General features: G+C 39.9%; 4 protein-coding genes across 10 annotated transcripts; 3 read left to right on the top strand and 1 right to left on the bottom strand.

The window, feature by feature from the left end:
* Positions 1-361: 361 nt before the first annotated feature.
* Positions 362-6,505, top strand: hcls1 (hematopoietic cell-specific Lyn substrate 1). 6 transcript variants are annotated; one of them, XM_071502973.1, is made up of 16 exons: positions 362-502; positions 1,236-1,319; positions 1,404-1,477; positions 2,131-2,254; positions 2,413-2,523; positions 2,969-3,023; positions 3,137-3,247; positions 3,335-3,445; positions 3,540-3,650; positions 3,747-3,802; positions 4,677-4,746; positions 4,884-5,032; positions 5,126-5,269; positions 5,721-5,865; positions 5,943-6,011; positions 6,101-6,505. In XM_071502973.1, the coding sequence occupies exons 2-16, from the start codon at positions 1,236-1,238 to the stop codon at positions 6,235-6,237; spliced, it is 1,551 nt and encodes a 516-aa protein (XP_071359074.1). In that variant the 5' UTR covers positions 362-502; the 3' UTR covers positions 6,238-6,505. The 6 variants fall into 6 exon arrangements, with proteins under 6 accessions (XP_071359074.1, XP_071359072.1, XP_071359075.1 ...); XM_071502971.1 differs by having other exon boundaries at positions 5,709-5,865; XM_071502974.1 differs by lacking the exon at positions 3,335-3,445 and having other exon boundaries at positions 5,709-5,865.
* Positions 6,506-6,634: 129 nt separating this feature from the next.
* On the bottom strand, positions 6,635-8,784 carry llph (LLP homolog, long-term synaptic facilitation factor). 2 transcript variants are annotated; one of them, XM_071502983.1, is made up of 3 exons: positions 8,658-8,784; positions 7,738-7,966; positions 6,635-7,439 (listed from the first exon to the last, which is right to left on the bottom strand). In XM_071502983.1, exons 2-3 carry the CDS (start codon positions 7,952-7,954, stop codon positions 7,279-7,281), a joined length of 378 nt encoding a protein of 125 aa, XP_071359084.1. In that variant the 5' UTR covers positions 7,955-7,966; positions 8,658-8,784; the 3' UTR covers positions 6,635-7,278. The 2 variants fall into 2 exon arrangements, with proteins under 2 accessions (XP_071359084.1, XP_071359085.1); XM_071502984.1 differs by having other exon boundaries at positions 8,501-8,747.
* A 49-nt stretch (positions 8,785-8,833) lies between these two features.
* pex26 (peroxisomal biogenesis factor 26) lies at positions 8,834-11,296 on the top strand. Its single transcript, XM_071502977.1, has 5 exons — positions 8,834-9,199; positions 9,286-9,426; positions 9,945-10,270; positions 10,374-10,514; positions 10,623-11,296. The coding sequence occupies exons 1-5, from the start codon at positions 9,078-9,080 to the stop codon at positions 10,733-10,735; spliced, it is 843 nt and encodes a 280-aa protein (XP_071359078.1). The 5' UTR covers positions 8,834-9,077; the 3' UTR covers positions 10,736-11,296.
* Positions 11,297-11,452: 156 nt separating this feature from the next.
* usp18 (ubiquitin specific peptidase 18) lies at positions 11,453-15,764 on the top strand. The gene is made up of 10 exons (XM_071502976.1): positions 11,453-11,849; positions 12,383-12,479; positions 12,630-12,763; positions 12,852-12,931; positions 13,017-13,151; positions 13,676-13,771; positions 13,849-14,010; positions 14,082-14,213; positions 14,438-14,481; positions 15,242-15,764. Exons 1-10 carry the CDS (start codon positions 11,792-11,794, stop codon positions 15,312-15,314), a joined length of 1,011 nt encoding a protein of 336 aa, XP_071359077.1. The 5' UTR covers positions 11,453-11,791; the 3' UTR covers positions 15,315-15,764.
* Positions 15,765-16,780: the final 1,016 nt, after the last annotated feature.

Raw genomic sequence — 16,780 nt, 5'->3', positions numbered from 1 at the left:
TGTAGGTTGTGTTGAAGCTGTGTGAGTCTGCCCCCAAGTGTTGCAACTGCACTACAACTGGCTAAATCACGGCCCTTCTGCATTCAAGTTCAAAATAAAATAAAATAAAGTAAGAAACTGTGACTATGACAGCCCATAATAGTCACTGTCAGTGTAACAGGTAGGTCTTAAGTAGGCTACTTACTCCTGTAGCCTATCCTAAAACTAGGGAGTTTATACTTAGATTTCCGAGAGCACTTGAATGCAACATTTCTTTTAATTTTTTTATAAAAAAAAAAAGTAGTTAAATAGGTTTAATACCTAAGCAATGGAAAAGCCGTTGTAGGTTATTAGTTTAATAACGACATTTGTTCTATTATTTACATCATTGCGCGTTCATGTGCGCTGGATGCTCGTCCACGTTTCGCCCATCTGACTCGCAGCTTGTGTGCACAACCTGAGGAGGACTTTGTGGCTGAAATATCGACTTAAACACGGATATTACTGCGCTGACCAGTCAAAGGTAACGTTATTTTTCTCTTCACACTAACTCACCAGCAGTGTTTTCATGTTTTATGCGCTTTTATTTTGTTCATTTGTCATTTAAGGAAGTAGGTGAGACAGTCACTAACTATTGTACTGTAAACCGTTAGTTCACACATGACCTAAATTACATGTATAGACGCGATAGACTTCCTTATAAATGCTAAAACAATGCACTAAGATTGATTTTCTAACTTAATGTGCACCTGCACTGTATGTCAAGTATTAACAATATTTTGTCCATATTAAAGCTTCTACATTTACTGGCACTTATGATAGTTAAATATGATGAAAATTTAATTAAAGTAAAAAAACATCCCAGCATATTCTCAATATATATTAAACCTCCCTCATAAAATAATGTTATTTCCAGAGGATTTTAACATCTAAAAACTGTAAAATAATATAATTATCTTAAATACTATGTTGTTGTGACGCTTTTCTGGTGTGTTTTAGTGTCGTTTTACAACATGACCTTAAGTGTGTTTCATTTTGGGGAAATGAAGTTTCATGTTGAAAATATCTTAACTTCCTTTTTTGGACATCAGGAAGTGGTGGTCAGAGCTTTGTGTTTGTACCTTAGTTATTTCAGTCACAACAAATAAAACCTGTGACAGTTTTGAATATGTGCATGGCATAGGCCATTAATCACTGTTAAACACGGTCTTGAATGTAGGTGTCATCTGTGGCTTATATTGTTCTATTTCCCCCAGATGTGGAAGTCAGTCGTGGGCCACAATGTGAGCATGAAGGTGGCTGCAGAGGGGGACGACTGGGAGACGGACCCTGACTTCGAGGTACCGTGGAGAAAATGTTGGGCAGCGCGCAAACTGCTCACGCAACCTCATGCGTCACCTTTAGTCTGTACCTTTGTGTTTCAGAATGACGTCTCGGAGCAGGAGCAGCGGTGGGGAGCCAAGACCATCGAGGGCTCGGGGCGTAAAGAACACATCAGGTGAGAAGATGCACAACCTGTTTCTGCAGATAAATGGGTGATGTGAAGATGTGCGCTGTGTAGGAACAGGAAGAGGAAGTGAGAGCAGAGCACACGCCGTCAGGCAGCTTGTTTCCTAATATGGGTAATATATCATGATGACACTGACTGTGAGCTTTAAACCACTGCTGACATGGAGGGACCTGAAATTCAGGCAGTAGTGTATGAATGTAAGAACACAACATTGTTCACTGAGTTCTGTTCCACTTTATAATGAGTTTATAACTTGTAACTAATGGCTTTATTCACATTTAAAACCTTGTTTTGCTTTATACACTCATTATAAGCCATTAATAAGATGAACCTTTGATAACTCTGTGTCTTAAAACTTAGCACTTAATTCATCTTTTTAGACACTTACAACCAGGCTCTATTGTCCCCCAACCATGTGAAAACACACAAGCAGAGACTGATGTGTTCAACAGCTTTTAGATTTGTATACAAGTTCACACTTTCATTTATCGTGTCCTCTAAAATAAAGAGTATTTGTGCTCATGCTGATGAATAGTCCAAGTCTCTAAGGATAAATATCACTATCAGGATGTGTACTGGTGCGCACCTCTGTGCACAGCCGTGTTAATGTCACTATGTTTGACCCCTGTGTGACCTGCCAGTGTTGCAGAGCTCAGAAGCAAGGTGGCCGTGGAGCATGAGCAGGTGAAGCAGAAAGAGCACATTCCCAAAGCATCCTACGGATACGGAGGGAAGTTTGGGGTGGAGAAGGACCGAATGGACAAGGTGAGGAACTTGTACTTTTTGATATTCAGTTTGTTCTGATATGCTCCTCTTATGTCCTGCCAGATTTGATCTATTTTATCCTTTATTCTGCATCCACTGCTCATGTAAACCACATGCTGTGGGCTGAATTTGTTCATGAATGTATCTTTGCTATCCAGGGGGCTGTGGGTCACGACTATGTGGCACAGGTCGAGCAGCACTCTTCCCAGAAAGATGCGGCACAGGGGTTTGGCGGGAAATTTGGTGTTCAGAAAGACCGTGTTGATAAGGTGAGAAGCGGTTTGTGAAACTTTGAGATTTGACAAAAATAAATATAAGAGAGCACAACACACTTACTCTTTGCACTGACTTTCTATCTCTTTTAGAATCCATTTAGAAATGTTATTACTTGCTTACAAGGTTCTGGATGATTTAGCACCTCCATACTTTGCAGACTGTCTCTTCCTCTATACTCTGTACGCTGCCTTATGTCGTTAAACTTTACAAAAACAAATACATATAGAGAGGGAGCCTTTTGTTTATATGGACTAAAACTATAAATTCTTAATATTCATTATTCTTCTTTGTTTTATTTTAGTGTTTGCAACCTTATACTGTATCTATTTGTCTAATTTGAGCTGCATTTTATGTAGGAAAGTTGCTACAAAGATTAAATTTATTATCTGTCAGTATCCATCATTATCATTAAATGCAGTGTCTGTGTTTTCTGTTCAGTCTGCCAAGGGCTTCGATTACAAAGAGCAAGTGGAGCAACACGCATCTCAGAGAGGTAGGTCAACTGTCCAGCTTCTAACATACAATATTCTCCTTTTAGAGGTTGCTAATTAACAGAAGGTAGAACGTCTCATTCAGCATTTTCCTAATAATCCTTTATGGTTGCAGATTACTCCAAGGGATTTGGAGGAAAGTACGGGGTGGAGAAGGAAAAAGTCGACAAGGCTGCTTTGGGGTACGACTATAAAAGTGAGACAGAGAAGCACCAGTCACAAAAAGGTGAGCTTAAGCTTCGTCGCTTGTCAGTTTTGACACAATTCTCTTGAAATTCGCTTTATTTTGCATTTGAATCTTACTTTCAACCAGACTATGCTAAGGGATTTGGAGGAAAGTACGGGGTGGAGAAGGAGAAAGTGGACAAAGCTGCTTTGGGGTACGACTATAAAGGAGAAACTGAGAAGCATCAGTCACAGAAAGGTGAGTCGTTGTGACTTGTGGCATTTGTCAGTTTTGACACCTTTTTGCTTCACATCTGTTTACTTCATTCTATATTTTTACTCATTTTCACCAGATTATTCAAAGGGATTTGGAGGGAAATATGGCGTCGAGAAGGAGAAAGTAGATAAAGCAGCGCTAGGCTATGATTATAAGGGTGAGACGGAGAAACATCAGTCACAAAAAGGTGAGACAACACCCACATACAGTATTTGTATAATACTAAAATGTCAGAGGACTTCATCAGGAGTTCATCAGGCTGAACAAATGTATCTCTGTTTAGATTATTCAGCAGGTTTTGGTGGACGGTATGGAGTACAGGCAGATCGCATGGATAAGGTCAGTATAAGGGCTGCAGCTGCTCATTATTTTCAGTATTGATTAATCTGCCAGAGTTCACTGATTAATTGTTTATTCTGTAAACTGTAATGAATAAATAAAATAAATTTACTGGCAGGAACGTTGATGTTACATTAATGACAAAGCCACATTACATAATATGGGCAATAATGTCTTGTTTTTGTTTTCGTCTTTATCTTAAGAAGAAAAGCCATAGGTGGTTTTTGCATTTCGAACCTATTTGTTTTGTCGTAGTTCTGGAAAAATCTTTATTTTACAGAATTGCTGTGCTGTTTCTAGTCTCTTTTGCTGATGTGTAACTTTTTTAGCCTGGAATTTGAGCCATGAAGTAATATAAAGTTAAACATGCTTGATTGTAAGAATAATGTTGATCTACATATTGAATCACAATGAAATATTTGTGTAAAATACCACCATTGTTTATGTGGTTCTGCAGAGGTTTCAGTCAAGCCTGTATCTCGTACCAGTGCGTAACCTTATCTGGGCCTGTGTGGGACCAACTCGGGGCCAGCTGTGGTGTTAGAATGGCTCATACATGTTCCTAATCTGGCAGCCAAAGCCCAGTTTTGGACCATTTGTCTTTGCTGTGTGTATAGTGGCCAAGTGAATGTGGTCTGTGCTGGCTGTGACTGTGGACCAGACCAGATTTATTATACATGATAATGCATAAAAGAGACACGGAGCAAATCTTTCTGCTTAAAAAAATACTAATTGATTGTCTTAATTGTTCATTTTATCTGCCATTTGACTTATTAATTGACCAATCATGTCACCACTTACTGGGGTTGAAAGACTGAAGAAAATGAATGATAATTGCCTTTTGACTTTTCTAATTGAGTTTCTCTTCCTCTAGAGTGCAGCCGGCTTCTCAGAAATGGACTCCCCTTCCTCCGCTTATGAAAAGACACAACCGTTGGAGGCCTGTATGTTCATTTTTTCCCCTCTAATCAAGCCCATTAAATCCACAAGTGTTGAATTGTTCCTCTGTTCAAATGATTGGAATATGGACAGAGGTCACAGCTGCACTGTATTCATATTAATGTCTATCTGTTTTATGCAGCAAGTGCAGGTGCAGGAAAACTGAAGGCACGTTTTGAGAGCATGGCCAAGGCTTCAGACGAAGAGAACAGGAAGAAAGTAGAAGAAGAGAGAGCGAGGAGACAGGCCAGAGAGGAGAGAGAGCGAGAGGAGGCCAAACGCAGACAGGAGGTAAAAACATGCACTGTGACTATGTAAAGAGGGACATTTGAACTAAGGGTTAATAGGGGTGAGTATTTGTGTTGCCTTTTGTGTTTCCTGTAGGAACAGAGCAGCAGAGAGGAGGAAGTTTGTGCACCACCTGTTCCAGATGTGGATCCAGAGTATGACATGCCACCACTAGAAATACACCATCACATGCCAGAGGTACAAGAAACACCTGAGCCAGAGCCAGAGCCAGAGCCAGAGGTAAGACACTGATTCAATCAAACGTCAGCTGTATCAAATAAAAATAAATACAATTTATTCATCTGTTGAAAGGACGACGTTATAATTTTATTGTCATCAGATGTCATGAAAAGACCAAAACCAACAGGTTAATCCATCTCTCAGTATTTTCAGGCTTCACTACCTTGTCTGTTGCACTCAACTCCAAGCCCAATGATTCTGGCTGAAGACACAACTATGCTTTTTGTCAATAATTAATGCCAACAGTTGTTATGCAGAACTGTCTCAGTCCAGATGGTTAACAGAGAGCGAGGATTCTGAAAAACAGATGCTTAGCTCAGTGACTCAAAAGTAATACACAAGAGGCACAAACTGGGGCTAGAATTTATACTGAAGTATTTGTAGGTCTATTTTAGGATTTGAGATCATAAAATCAAAGATATTCTGCTGATTTTTCAAGGACGAGCCAGAGTACGAGGAGCCCCCTGTCTTGCCTCCACGCTCAGATGATTTCCTTGAACCTGATGCCCCGCCGCTACCTCACAGGTCAGCTGACGTGGACGAGGATGAAGGGGAGTATGAGGACATAGCTGAACCACCTCCTCCTCCATCGACAGGTCTGTGTCTGAATCAGCTGCAGTTAAAACGTTTTCGCATATAAAACACTCGTTAATTTCAATCTTTGCTTTTACAGGTGCAGACAGTGTCTACGAAGACCTGACATGTGGCCAGACAGCAATAGCACTTTACGACTATCAGGGAGGTAGGACGCTTCTTCATATCCTCATATTGTTACATTTAATAATCATCCCCACACTTGCAAGGACAAACCCTACGGTCTCTTTCCCACAGAGGCGGATGATGAGATCTCCTTTAACCCAGGAGACGAGATCACCAACATAGAGATGATCGATGAAGGCTGGTGGAAGGGACACTGTCACGGCTGCATCGGTCTGTTCCCGGCTGCTTACGTTCAGCTGAAGCAGTGAGCGACATGCTCAGGCAGTTGGGTTTTTTTCTTTGCACAGGCTTCACTTAAACAGTCTAAGGTTTCTTAGGTTGTTCAACAGAAAGAATTTAGCTCTGTATTTATGTTATAAATCACAGCAAATTTGTGCCAAATAGGCTTCTGATCAGCTGATTCTAACACTTTTACTGTAATATCTCGCTTAGTCCGTGGCAGTAAGTATGACCACAAAGGTTAATGGGAAAGAGTTGCATCATGTATCTTGGAGTCAATAAAATTTTCTACAGACAGGCTTCTTGTGTTTTTTGTACAGCAACATCCTTTATTACTATCCATGTTTCGTTAATGTCATCAGTGGAGTTGTATTTAATCATTATCACAGGTGATGAAACAAAGTGATGAAAAAAAAGAAGCAACTGTTTTACAAGTGAAAAGTTTTTTTTAATCCACAACACAATTAGTTAAATCATGATTTTGCCTTTACCTTCTATATTGTGGTATATGCAACAAAATCAGAAAAATATTCAGCATTAATTTAAAGAGTCTGACAACAAAGGTAACATGAAATGAGCAGAGAAAATACAAGTGTCCTCAGTCTCCCTCAAACCAGAGCCATGAGGCTGCCCCAGTAATATTGGTTTAACCATAATCACCCAGTCTTAAATGGTATAAGACAAGAAACTATAATGAACAATGCATGGATCTCTAAATATTTTTTATCAGAATATGAGAAGATTTAAATTGTAGTAGAGAATATATAACATGCACTGCTACGATGTATTAAGACAAGATAAAGGCAGACACACTTTGCACAAGTCTTATTTTCTTAAAACTTTTCTCCTAACATTAAAGGTGGAGCTGATGTTCCATAAGAACAAATGCGTTCCTTCAGTGAATTACTTGACAATAACAGGCTCTGTGGCACAACCATGAACCTTGTAATCCACTGAAGTGAATCAGGAAGTGACAGTTATCACGTATAAATCGATACATGACATTATCCTCCTTTGTTTCTGCATCAAAGTCTTTAAAGCAAAGCAAAGGTCTTTTGCTTTCCTCTGGTTCACCAGGCCATACCCTTCTTCTTGCCCTTGCCGCTTTTCTTTGCCATCCGTTTGCCTTTCAGTTTCTTGGCCTGCCGCTGGCTCATCCACGCAGGGTACTGTCCGTTTTCATCCAACAGTGTTGTCTTGTTGCGCTTGCTATCCATATCCATCTTCCCATCTGTAACACAAAAATCAAAGATTGGCTAAATAAGAGAGGTTTTAATAAATAAATACATGCCCCAAAAGCAAAATGGTAATATTCACTTACAATCATATTGTTAGAGGCACTCACTGTCAACACTATCAACACACACTCACTGACCGACAAAGTAAACACAACACTGATGGCTGTCAAATGCTGTAAATAATTGAACTCTTTCAGCTTCTCCAGTAACAAGAATAATGCAAAAAGACACTGTAACAAGCCACAATGTTAAAGCCCCTGTGGGCCATGTTGTGTTCAAGCAGTCACTCACCTTCACCCTCATCCTCTGCCATTTCAACATCAGTCTTCTTCTTTATCTTGTCACCTGGCACCACAGTGGCGATCTCCTGCACATCAGTCATGACAGCTTCTCCTTTCTTATCCAGATTCAGAGCTTGTTTCAGACGAGCCAGCTCCTTGGGAGCATTTTTCTTCCTCTTCTCTGCGCGCATCTTCCGCTTCCATTTGCTCCGCAAGCTTTTTGCCATTTTAAAGATGTGCTAAAAGAAACAATAACACGTCAGTCACAAAGTTAGAGCTTTCTATAGACAGTAAAGTTAATGGTAAACGAATTATGGCAATGGTAGAGGCAGCCCTCTAGTCTATGTGACTCTATTTTCCCATAAAGATAAATTAGGTTCTTATGTGATCACAAGTATTGACAGCTAACACTTTTCTTTTAACTCTCCCCCACTTTGTTTTTTATGCTAACACCTAAAAAAAAGATTCATTCAATTCTACTATTTAGGAGAATAACGCTTGTTATTCATTATTATCCAGCTGTGCTTCAAGAAGAGTCTTTTGGCAGGATAAAATAAATAAAAAAAGAAGTTGAAAACCAACAACTACGATGTTTCAGATGCAGTTTTAGCTTCCGATTTACAGGACACAAGATCACAAGTAGGACACATTTGTCAACCTGAATACTAAGTTTATATTATATATTGTCACTAGTTCGTTGAAGTTACATGACATTAATTTATATTAGTTAGTAAGCTACGCCCACTCCAATTAGTTTTAGAGTTAATTCATACCTTTGTGAGCTAAGTGAAGTTTGTTAGCTCGTTAGCTATCAAGGTGCTACTGTGGGTCATTTTACAGCAACACACACTTTAAAGCTAACGTTTGCTACTAGCACATGCTAAATCGTGTTAGCAATATTACAAAGTGTAAATATTAATTGTTACTCACGTTACGAACAAGTAGTTTGAGTTGGGTTTTTTAATTTTCTCCACACACCACGGTGTACACGTGTTTACAAGTGGAGGAAAAAAAAAACCCGCAATGACGCGTTTAGGAAGAAGCTGCAACATGATTGGCTAGATCAGCCGGGCTGAAGACCGCGACGTCTGATTGGCTGGCAGCCTCAACAGGAAGATCGAGGGGATCGCGAATTGTAAACAAAAAGTTAAGAAGACTGTAACGTACAAATTAACTTCCCCCACGGGTTTATTTAGCTCCCAGCTCCACATCAAGCTGCTAAACGAGGACCAGCATCTCTTGGCGTTGTAAATAGTCAGTTGTGTCAGTCGCTTTTCTCTTATATTTGTCCTGACCAGCTGGTTAGCAGCTCGGTCTGCAGCCCTCCACTCTTTTTCTGCTTTCATACCAATGTTGAACATGTTGGACGCGGCTGCAGAGCAAATGATGGTCCACAAAGACTTCCAGGCAGCTTTTGACACATGCGACAGAGGTCTGCAAAGTCTCGCCAGCATGGAGTCAGAGGACAACAGGTGAAAGTCTTAAACTCGCCCCTTGGACGCTCTCAGCGGCCTGGATGTCAGTGTGACTGTGAGTGTGTGTGTTTGTGATTCCTCAGGTGCGGAGAGCTGAAAGCTGGTTTCTGCATCTTAGGGATTCAAGCCCTGGCTGAGCTGAATCAGTGGCACGGTGTCCTCTCCTGGGTCCTTCAGCAGTACGAGCCCCCGGAGAAAATACCAGCAAAAATAATGCAGATGTGGTGAGTGGAGCTCAAACCAGCAAAGCCACCTGTTCAGCAGAAAATTCAACCACAAATCAGGGTAACAAATGAATTGTGAAGTGACTTATGAAGCAAAGATTGATATTAATTCCCAGTTAAAGTGAAACATGATGATTTTATCTGTTCTTTTAATCATTGAGAATTGAATATATTTAGATTTTGGACAATTGGACAGATAAGACAAGCAATTTTATACATAACCTTGATGATTTTTCACTTTTTACACAGTTAATCAAACAAAATAAGTTTTCTTGTTTGATCTGACCAACAATCCAAAATAGAAATATACTGAATTTACTATCAAATAGGGCAAGAAAAGCAGATAAAGTCTTAACATAGATTAAGATTATGATTATGTTACATTTTTGCTTTAAATTGACTGAAATAATTATCAGTAGAAGTTGCCAAGTAATTTTTTGTAGCTGGACAAATTGTTTAATCGACACTTTTCAGCTCTAAAATGCATATTGAATCACCTCTTTCTTTCACTTTGGCAGCATACTACTTTACTCTAAGGTGGGTGAGCCTGCTGTGATGCAGGAGACGGTCAGAGTTTGGTTACACTGCCCGTCCAACAGCAGAGTATCAGGGTTCGGGACAGTTGCAGAGCTGTACTTGCTGCATGTCCTCGTGCCTCTGGGACACACGGAGGAGGCTCGGGAGTTGATTGTCGGTGAAGTTGGAAGCAGTGCATTTACAGAAGACCAGAGACAGACAGCGCTGGATGTTGTAGTAGAAAAAGAGGAACAGAATCAAGAACCTCCTCTAAGTCCTGGTCACAGCCCAAACTCTGAGATCACTGCGCCTGCTGTCTCAACTAAAGGTCACAAATTTCAGCTCAGCTCCTGATTAGATGTTTTTCCTAAATCATATAAGTAGAAAGAATGAATGCATACAGTCTGTCTGAGTGTGTTTGTGCTCTGCAGGTGCTGTAATCCGTAAACTTGAAGCCATGCTCAGGTTTTTGTACAGAAAACTGAGGGTAACCAGCTCTGGCTTGCTCAGTCTCCACAGGATCTTTCTGGCAGCTGTGCTTCTCTACATGCTCTTTGTTCAGATGGATCCAGGTTGGATAAAATGCTCTTTGTGTCTCAGTTTCATCACCAGGCTTGTTGAAGCATAAAACGTTTGATTAGGAATAAATTGGTGCATTTCTTCCTGTTCTTTTCCCGCAGCTCTTCCGTCTTCATTCATGTGGATTTCCAAACTTCATCAACTGCTCAAACAGACGTGGAGTTCCATGTTTGCACCATACTCACCTGTTCTCACTCAGAGCAAAGGACTGTAAAAGACACTTTAAAACACTGAACAACACTTCACTTTTTTTCTTTTTTTTTTCAGTAGGGGAACATGAATTTGTCCCTTTCTAACGTGGCATCATACCTATGAAAATCATCAGTTATGTTAACAAATGGGAACATTGCCAGCAGTATTTGCTGTTTTTTTTTTTTCAAGTTAGAAACCACAAACTTCAAATGCCGTCAAGATGCTTCACAGACTGTGAGAGGCTCATTTTTGTGCCTTTGTCTTTTTTTTTTTTTGTCTGTACAGTAAATGTCACTAAGCTCCTCCCATAAATTCACCTCAGGTCCTCACCAACACCTCCTGAAGGTTGCAGGACCAGATGTTTCATCTTGAGACAACACCTTTTTTATCATCATAATTACTGTATTTAACCAGGACAATTATTAGCTGAAATAGGCAGCACCTACATCACATATAACACAGACTGATCATAAAATAGCGAAACAGATGTGATGAGAAGATTCATGCAACTGAGGTAAAATAATGGCATTCAGTACAAGGAACATGACCCTAACCAAAACATGCAATAAATATATGAAAATTATAGCTTGATGTTGTGTTTTATGGCTTTTGGGAGTTATTCAGACTGCGGTAAACAGCTGGACAAGGTAAAAAAAAAATTTAAAAAAAAAAAAGGAAAACTTTCATGAGCTTTTCATTTAGTCATCTGACATTAAAATGCATTTATTAAACCAGGTTATTGTGCAGAATGAATAGGCTCAATCTGTACGTGTATCTCTTAATTCAGAAGCATATATTTAATATAGTGGATAGACATCACGAGAAAAATGTCATTTGTATTACTATGTTGACAAAATGGCTGATAAAAAAAAAAAAAAAAAAAAAAAATGTCTCAATATATTGTTCATGTTCTGCGCAGGGCAACTGTTCAGTTTCGATTTCAGCAAAGCGCTAAAACGAAAGTGATCCCGATGTGACGGTGGAGTTCAGCGCTGAACTCCCACAGACCTGAGCCCTGTAACTCCTGTCCTCCCGCTGAGCCTCGTCTGCGACGCTTTGAGAAGTGAAGTGTGTCCCTATGGCTGCTGGGATCTGGAGGGTTTTCACTACACTCAGCTCCAGAGACCACAACTACGGTAAGTGCTCTGTCAGATAACTTTAGCATTTGTTTTTAACCCCTGTTGGACTGTTTTAGGTTGTTTGCACTGGGAAAAAAGAATGGAGAGGCCTTTCAATAGAATGCAATCAAACACAATGACAGCACAAACTCAGAAGTTTTAGACTGAGATCACACACAAAAAAGTAGTTACAACAAAAGTGTGTCTGTATGAATGTATTATTTATTGCGTTTTCTGGTCACTCTGGTGTATTTGATTGTAACCTGTGGAGTGCTGGTTTCCAGAGGGAGGGATTGTTCAACAAATATTCATGTTCAGACATTATTTCACAAATCAAAAATAAATTATTTTAATAATCCTTTTGGTCCCTAGGCCCTAACAGAGGGAATAATGTTTTACAGCAGATCTTTATGGCCCCCTTAGTGTTTCATCTCAGACACCCCAAACCCGAGGTGGCTGTCATGTTGACTTTTTGCACATTTATGCTCGGTTAAAAGTATCACAGACAAGTTAAAGAAGTGTTATTTAACCTTTTCAATGGTCTGTCCCAGGAATGAGAGGCCTCACCAACTACCATCTGTCCTGCTGTGTGAACACTTTGCTGCAGACCCTCTCTGCTACCTGGGAAGTAGGAGACCTGCTAGAAAGGTAGGACAATGAAGTTGTTGAAACTTGCCTGCGCTTAGATTGAGAGAATTGAGAGACTTTGGTGTCATGAAATGAAAAATGCACACATTTTAATCTGGAGTCAATGCTGCTTTAAAAGAAAGACTAATGATGGTTTATAAATTGCACAAGGTGGGACGCAGCTGGGGACAGTCGTAATGTCCCTCTACAGTTAAAGAGAGTGCTTGCAGCCATGAGGGGTGACCATCCTCAGCGTGTTCCCCATCGAGACTTCCTCCACTGCCTGGACAGAAACTGCATTCGACGTAAGAACCACAGAATTACACAGTCTTTGTCTCATACTGACGTGGTTTATTTCACAGCTTGTGACAATGAGGATGTCGTTTTTTATAGTTAATGTGCAGCACGATGCTGATGAGGTGTTCCTGTCTATCCTGAACTTCGTGCAACAGCAGATGGACGACAAAGCACTGGTTGGTCTGTAATCACCAGTATTCCTTACGTTTCACCTGTAAGTGTGTGTTGTCTTTATTTGCGTCCCTTTGCTTTCTCTGCCAGGCTCTTGAAATCCAGAATCTGTACAAGATTTCTGTGGAGATGCACCTGAAGTGTTTACACTGCTCCTCTGTCCAGACCCGGACCAGCTTCCTGCTCAGCCTGCCTCTACATATAAAGGAAGATCACAACTCTCTGGTGCAGTTTCTTTTTGTGGATAGTTTTGAACATTTTTGCCAAGAATTAGATGAGAAGATGGATACCACTCTTATGTCTGTACACTAAATATGATGCTACAGACAACAGCTAGTTAGCATAAAGTCTGTAAGCAGGAGGAGGCAGTTAGCTCTGCCAGAAAGTAACAAACTCCACCTACCAGCACTGCTAACACTCATTTGTTAAAATGAATCTCGGCTGTCTAATCTGTACCAAAAAAATGCATTATTTTTATTAAACACGCAAGATATAACATCTTTCATTTATTTTGTTTCCTTTACCTTTTGACAGAGTCAACTTGTAGCTGTTCCCACTTTTAATTCTAAGCCGATCTAACTGGCTACTTGCTGCCATTGCATATTTACTGTACAGACGTGGGGCTGGTCTCGAAACTGTCATCTAACTCTTGTTAAGAACGCAAATGAATATTTCCCAAAATGTAAAACTATTAGTTTAAACTTTCCTGGATTTCAACTTAAAAGTATTTCTCACGTGACCCTTTCCAGGAAGCCTGCATATCATCCTTCTTGGCGGAGCAAGAGCTAAGGGACATAAATCGCTGCTTTTGTGCACAATGTGGAGTCAAGACTCCATCTAAACAGGTGAGGCTTGGTTTACGTGCTACACAAATATGTTAACTAACACAGTCATCATCGTCTCGCTTTCATTTCTCTTTCAGGGTCTCAAACTGCTCTCCTTGCCTCGTATCTTGTGCGTGCACCTGAAGCGATTTCGAAACAGCCATGGTTACACCCGAAAACTTGACTGCAGGGTTACTTTTCCGGAAACCCTTGACTTCTCTGAGGTTGTCAAGGAGGCATTCTCCTCAGACTTCGCCCAGGTACTTGTATTTCTCATCTAGTATCTGGATATTGTATTTTTTGACATCTAAAAGTTTCTTTGTTCTTCCAGAATGAGTGCAAGTACACCTTGTATGCGGTGGTGGTGCACTCTGGTAGTGCAATGTTTGGGCACTATACTGCCTACGTTCGTCACAGGGTGAACCAGAGCTGGCACTATGCAGATGACAGCCACATACAGCAGGTTCGTTCAAGAAGACAAAATCTCTCTTGCAGTGCAGTTTAATTCCGGCTTTTGTACTTGTTGAATACTTTTCTGAAAAATAGAATTTGTGTTTAAGTTTGCTACTCACACCACAAAAGTGAGAAATAGCTGTTACTCTTACTTTTTAAAAGATGTTTGTATTACTTTAAGTGTGTTTTTTGCTATTTTTTTGATGAATTATGCCTTTTCATTCCAACACATAGGCCTCCTGGAAAGAAGTGCAGAAAACATATGGAGAACGCTCCAGGTAATTTGCTCAGCCTCAATCTGTGTTTGCTTTGTCTTGTATAGGCTCGTTTGATAAGAATACAAGAAGGTTAGGGAGTACTCTGAAAGGAACAGTTCAACGTCTTAGGAAATGTGCTCGCAAAAGGTGACAAGATTGATACTACTCATTTATCTGTATCCTAAACATGAAGCTACTAACCCTAGCCAGTTAGCTTAGCTTATAATAAAGACTGGAAATAGAGAAATGTGATCTGTCCTAAGGCAATAAAATCCACCTAACAGCACCTCTAAAACTAACTAATTAACATGTTATATCTCAAAGAGAAAGTTTTTTTTACATTTAATTTTTTGTGTGGACTTAACAAACAGAGCAAAAAAAAATCTCTCAATCTTCAACTTCAGGATGACAAGTTTGAAACTGTCACCACTTAAAATATCACTCTGATTGAACAAAAACAAAAAGTGAAGTTGTAGTCTGCATTAAAACAACTCCCAGAAGTTTGATTCTGGTATTCTAGGTTTGACATTTTGGGAAACACACTTACTCTGTATTTTTGCAGTGAGGTCTGTCAAACTTTTGAACTTTTAAACAGAGGAAATCTGTCCATCTGTCTTGTTGTCTTGTCTCTCAACCACAAATGTTGTTTTGCCTAACACCTGGTACTTATAGTTTCACTTTTTATTCCTGTTTATTGCATTGAATTTTTTTTTTATGTGTTCCTTTTAACCCTTTCCTGCCCCGACTCCAGGAGGCATAACTTTATGTCTTATTTTTACAGTTCGACAGCATACATGCTCATGTACAGAAGAGGTTCAAAGGAGGAGGGACAACAACCTGAGTTGTCTGGCTGAGTGTATGGATGCGGGTGAATTAATATTGGGACAAGGTGCAATTTAGGATCAACATGGAAACCATAGGAAATGAAACACTTACTTGCTTGAAATATTTTAATGTAATCTTTAATTTTATTGTCCATGGAGAAGGTTTTATATATATTCAATGTTTTTTCTGACCTCATAGAGCTCACAGAGAAACTAAACATTACACCAGCAAAGCAGTTTCAACCCAACAACAGTAGGTGGTGTTCAAGACTAAAGCACTGAAGGGTTTTCCACTGTGAGACCACACACAATGTGAACAGTCTCAGTGACACTGGGGGGGTTGGTTTGAGGAGAATGCTTAGCTTTGATATTTGCTGTTTGGGGGGAAATACCTGCGATAGGACTCAGTGTTCATTTTCCTGACACTGCTGTATAATAAATGAGTCACTTGTGAAGAACAATGAAGTCATTTTTTCTCATTTGGGCTGCCAAAAACATCAACAACAGAAAAAAATGTTTTTACACTCTGACTTTATGTGTTTCATTTTCTCACTACCTAAAGGCCTTTTACCTGGCACTACAACTGTTTTTAGAATGACACTTGGAGCTCAGAATATATGCACTCATGTTCTGCATATATTTGTTTCTAGATTGCATTGAGGAGACCATCCTACAATGAAATGTGGTTAAACGTTGCAGTTGCGGCTGCAGTGCTGAAGTGCTTGGTATAGGCTGTCAACAGAGACAGAGTTCCCACTCGCCTGGCCAAGAGTCGGGGGACCGTGTGAAATGGTGCCTATGTGCTGCAGAGCTCTGACAGAATGGAACATGCCTGCACAGTGCCACAGGCAGCGGGCCTCATGCTTAGTCATCTCACCGCCATGTAGCACAGGCGCAGCTTTCTGTATAGGGGGTATCGTCCTCCCACAAACCAAAGGCCGGGGCCAGATATATGCATTATGTGTCTGCACTTGAGTCAATGTCACAGATATGGTTAGCTGTTTTGCATTGTGTTTGTGACAAGAGATTGCATCTTCTGACTAGTACAAGTAAGAAGCGAACGTTGGAAACATTCATAATAATACAGGCTGTTAATTTATGATTACGACACTAGGTACTTCGATGGATTTACAAGCAATATTGAGCATTTCTAGTATCTGTTTTTAGTTTTAGAAGTACTCAGATCATTCATTTAAAGCAGCTATAGTAAATATTTTTATATTAATGCACTGTGTATTGTGAAAGGGTGGCTCTTAGTTATAAACGCAGAGAGAATTATCAACCAACTCTGCAGTTCAACTCTATAAAGTTTTTTTTAGCATCTTTCAGCTCATTGTTTTGGTTTTCTGGCCCATAACTTTATTGTTTTGGTTCATTCTTACTGCTCTCGTAGCTTTTTGTTTCAGCTAAAAAGCTGTAGAACTCCCATCGTAATGCTACCAGCCCAGCACCAAACTGAAGAGTAACTTAGCAACTAACATTAGTTTGTGGACAAA

This window comes from Trachinotus anak, unplaced genomic scaffold, assembly GCF_046630095.1.
Source record: "Trachinotus anak isolate AG129_WGS33_773 ecotype Australia unplaced genomic scaffold, CSIRO_AGI_Tana_v1 ptg000018l, whole genome shotgun sequence".
NCBI lineage: Eukaryota > Metazoa > Chordata > Actinopteri > Carangiformes > Carangidae > Trachinotus > Trachinotus anak.
Note: the sequence above shows the minus strand (reverse complement) of the source record. Positions and strands in the feature narration are given on the sequence as shown.

What these genes read in the sequence shown, in the direction of transcription:
- hcls1 (XM_071502968.1), top strand. Translation starts at nt 1,236, where the DNA reads ATGTGGAAGTCAGTCGTGGGCCACAATGTGAGCATGAAGGTGGCTGCA. An exon ending in GAAGCACCAGTCACAAAAAG is followed by an intron (nt 3,248 to 3,334) that starts GTGAGCTTAAGC and finishes ACTTTCAACCAG; the next exon opens with ACTATGCTAAGGGATTTGGA. An exon ending in AGCCAGAGCCAGAGCCAGAG is followed by an intron (nt 5,270 to 5,708) that starts GTAAGACACTGA and finishes TGATTTTTCAAG; the next exon opens with GACGAGCCAGAGTACGAGGA.
- llph (XM_071502983.1), bottom strand. Translation starts at nt 7,954, where the DNA reads ATGGCAAAAAGCTTGCGGAGCAAATGGAAGCGGAAGATGCGCGCAGAG. An exon ending in GGCAGAGGATGAGGGTGAAG is followed by an intron (nt 7,440 to 7,737) that starts GTGAGTGACTGC and finishes TTTGTGTTACAG; the next exon opens with ATGGGAAGATGGATATGGAT.
- pex26 (XM_071502977.1), top strand. Translation starts at nt 9,078, where the DNA reads ATGTTGAACATGTTGGACGCGGCTGCAGAGCAAATGATGGTCCACAAA. An exon ending in GCCTGCTGTCTCAACTAAAG is followed by an intron (nt 10,271 to 10,373) that starts GTCACAAATTTC and finishes TGTGCTCTGCAG; the next exon opens with GTGCTGTAATCCGTAAACTT. An exon ending in CTTTGTTCAGATGGATCCAG is followed by an intron (nt 10,515 to 10,622) that starts GTTGGATAAAAT and finishes CTTTTCCCGCAG; the next exon opens with CTCTTCCGTCTTCATTCATG.
- usp18 (XM_071502976.1), top strand. Translation starts at nt 11,792, where the DNA reads ATGGCTGCTGGGATCTGGAGGGTTTTCACTACACTCAGCTCCAGAGAC. An exon ending in CTCCAGAGACCACAACTACG is followed by an intron (nt 11,850 to 12,382) that starts GTAAGTGCTCTG and finishes GGTCTGTCCCAG; the next exon opens with GAATGAGAGGCCTCACCAAC. An exon ending in ATGACAGCCACATACAGCAG is followed by an intron (nt 14,214 to 14,437) that starts GTTCGTTCAAGA and finishes TCCAACACATAG; the next exon opens with GCCTCCTGGAAAGAAGTGCA.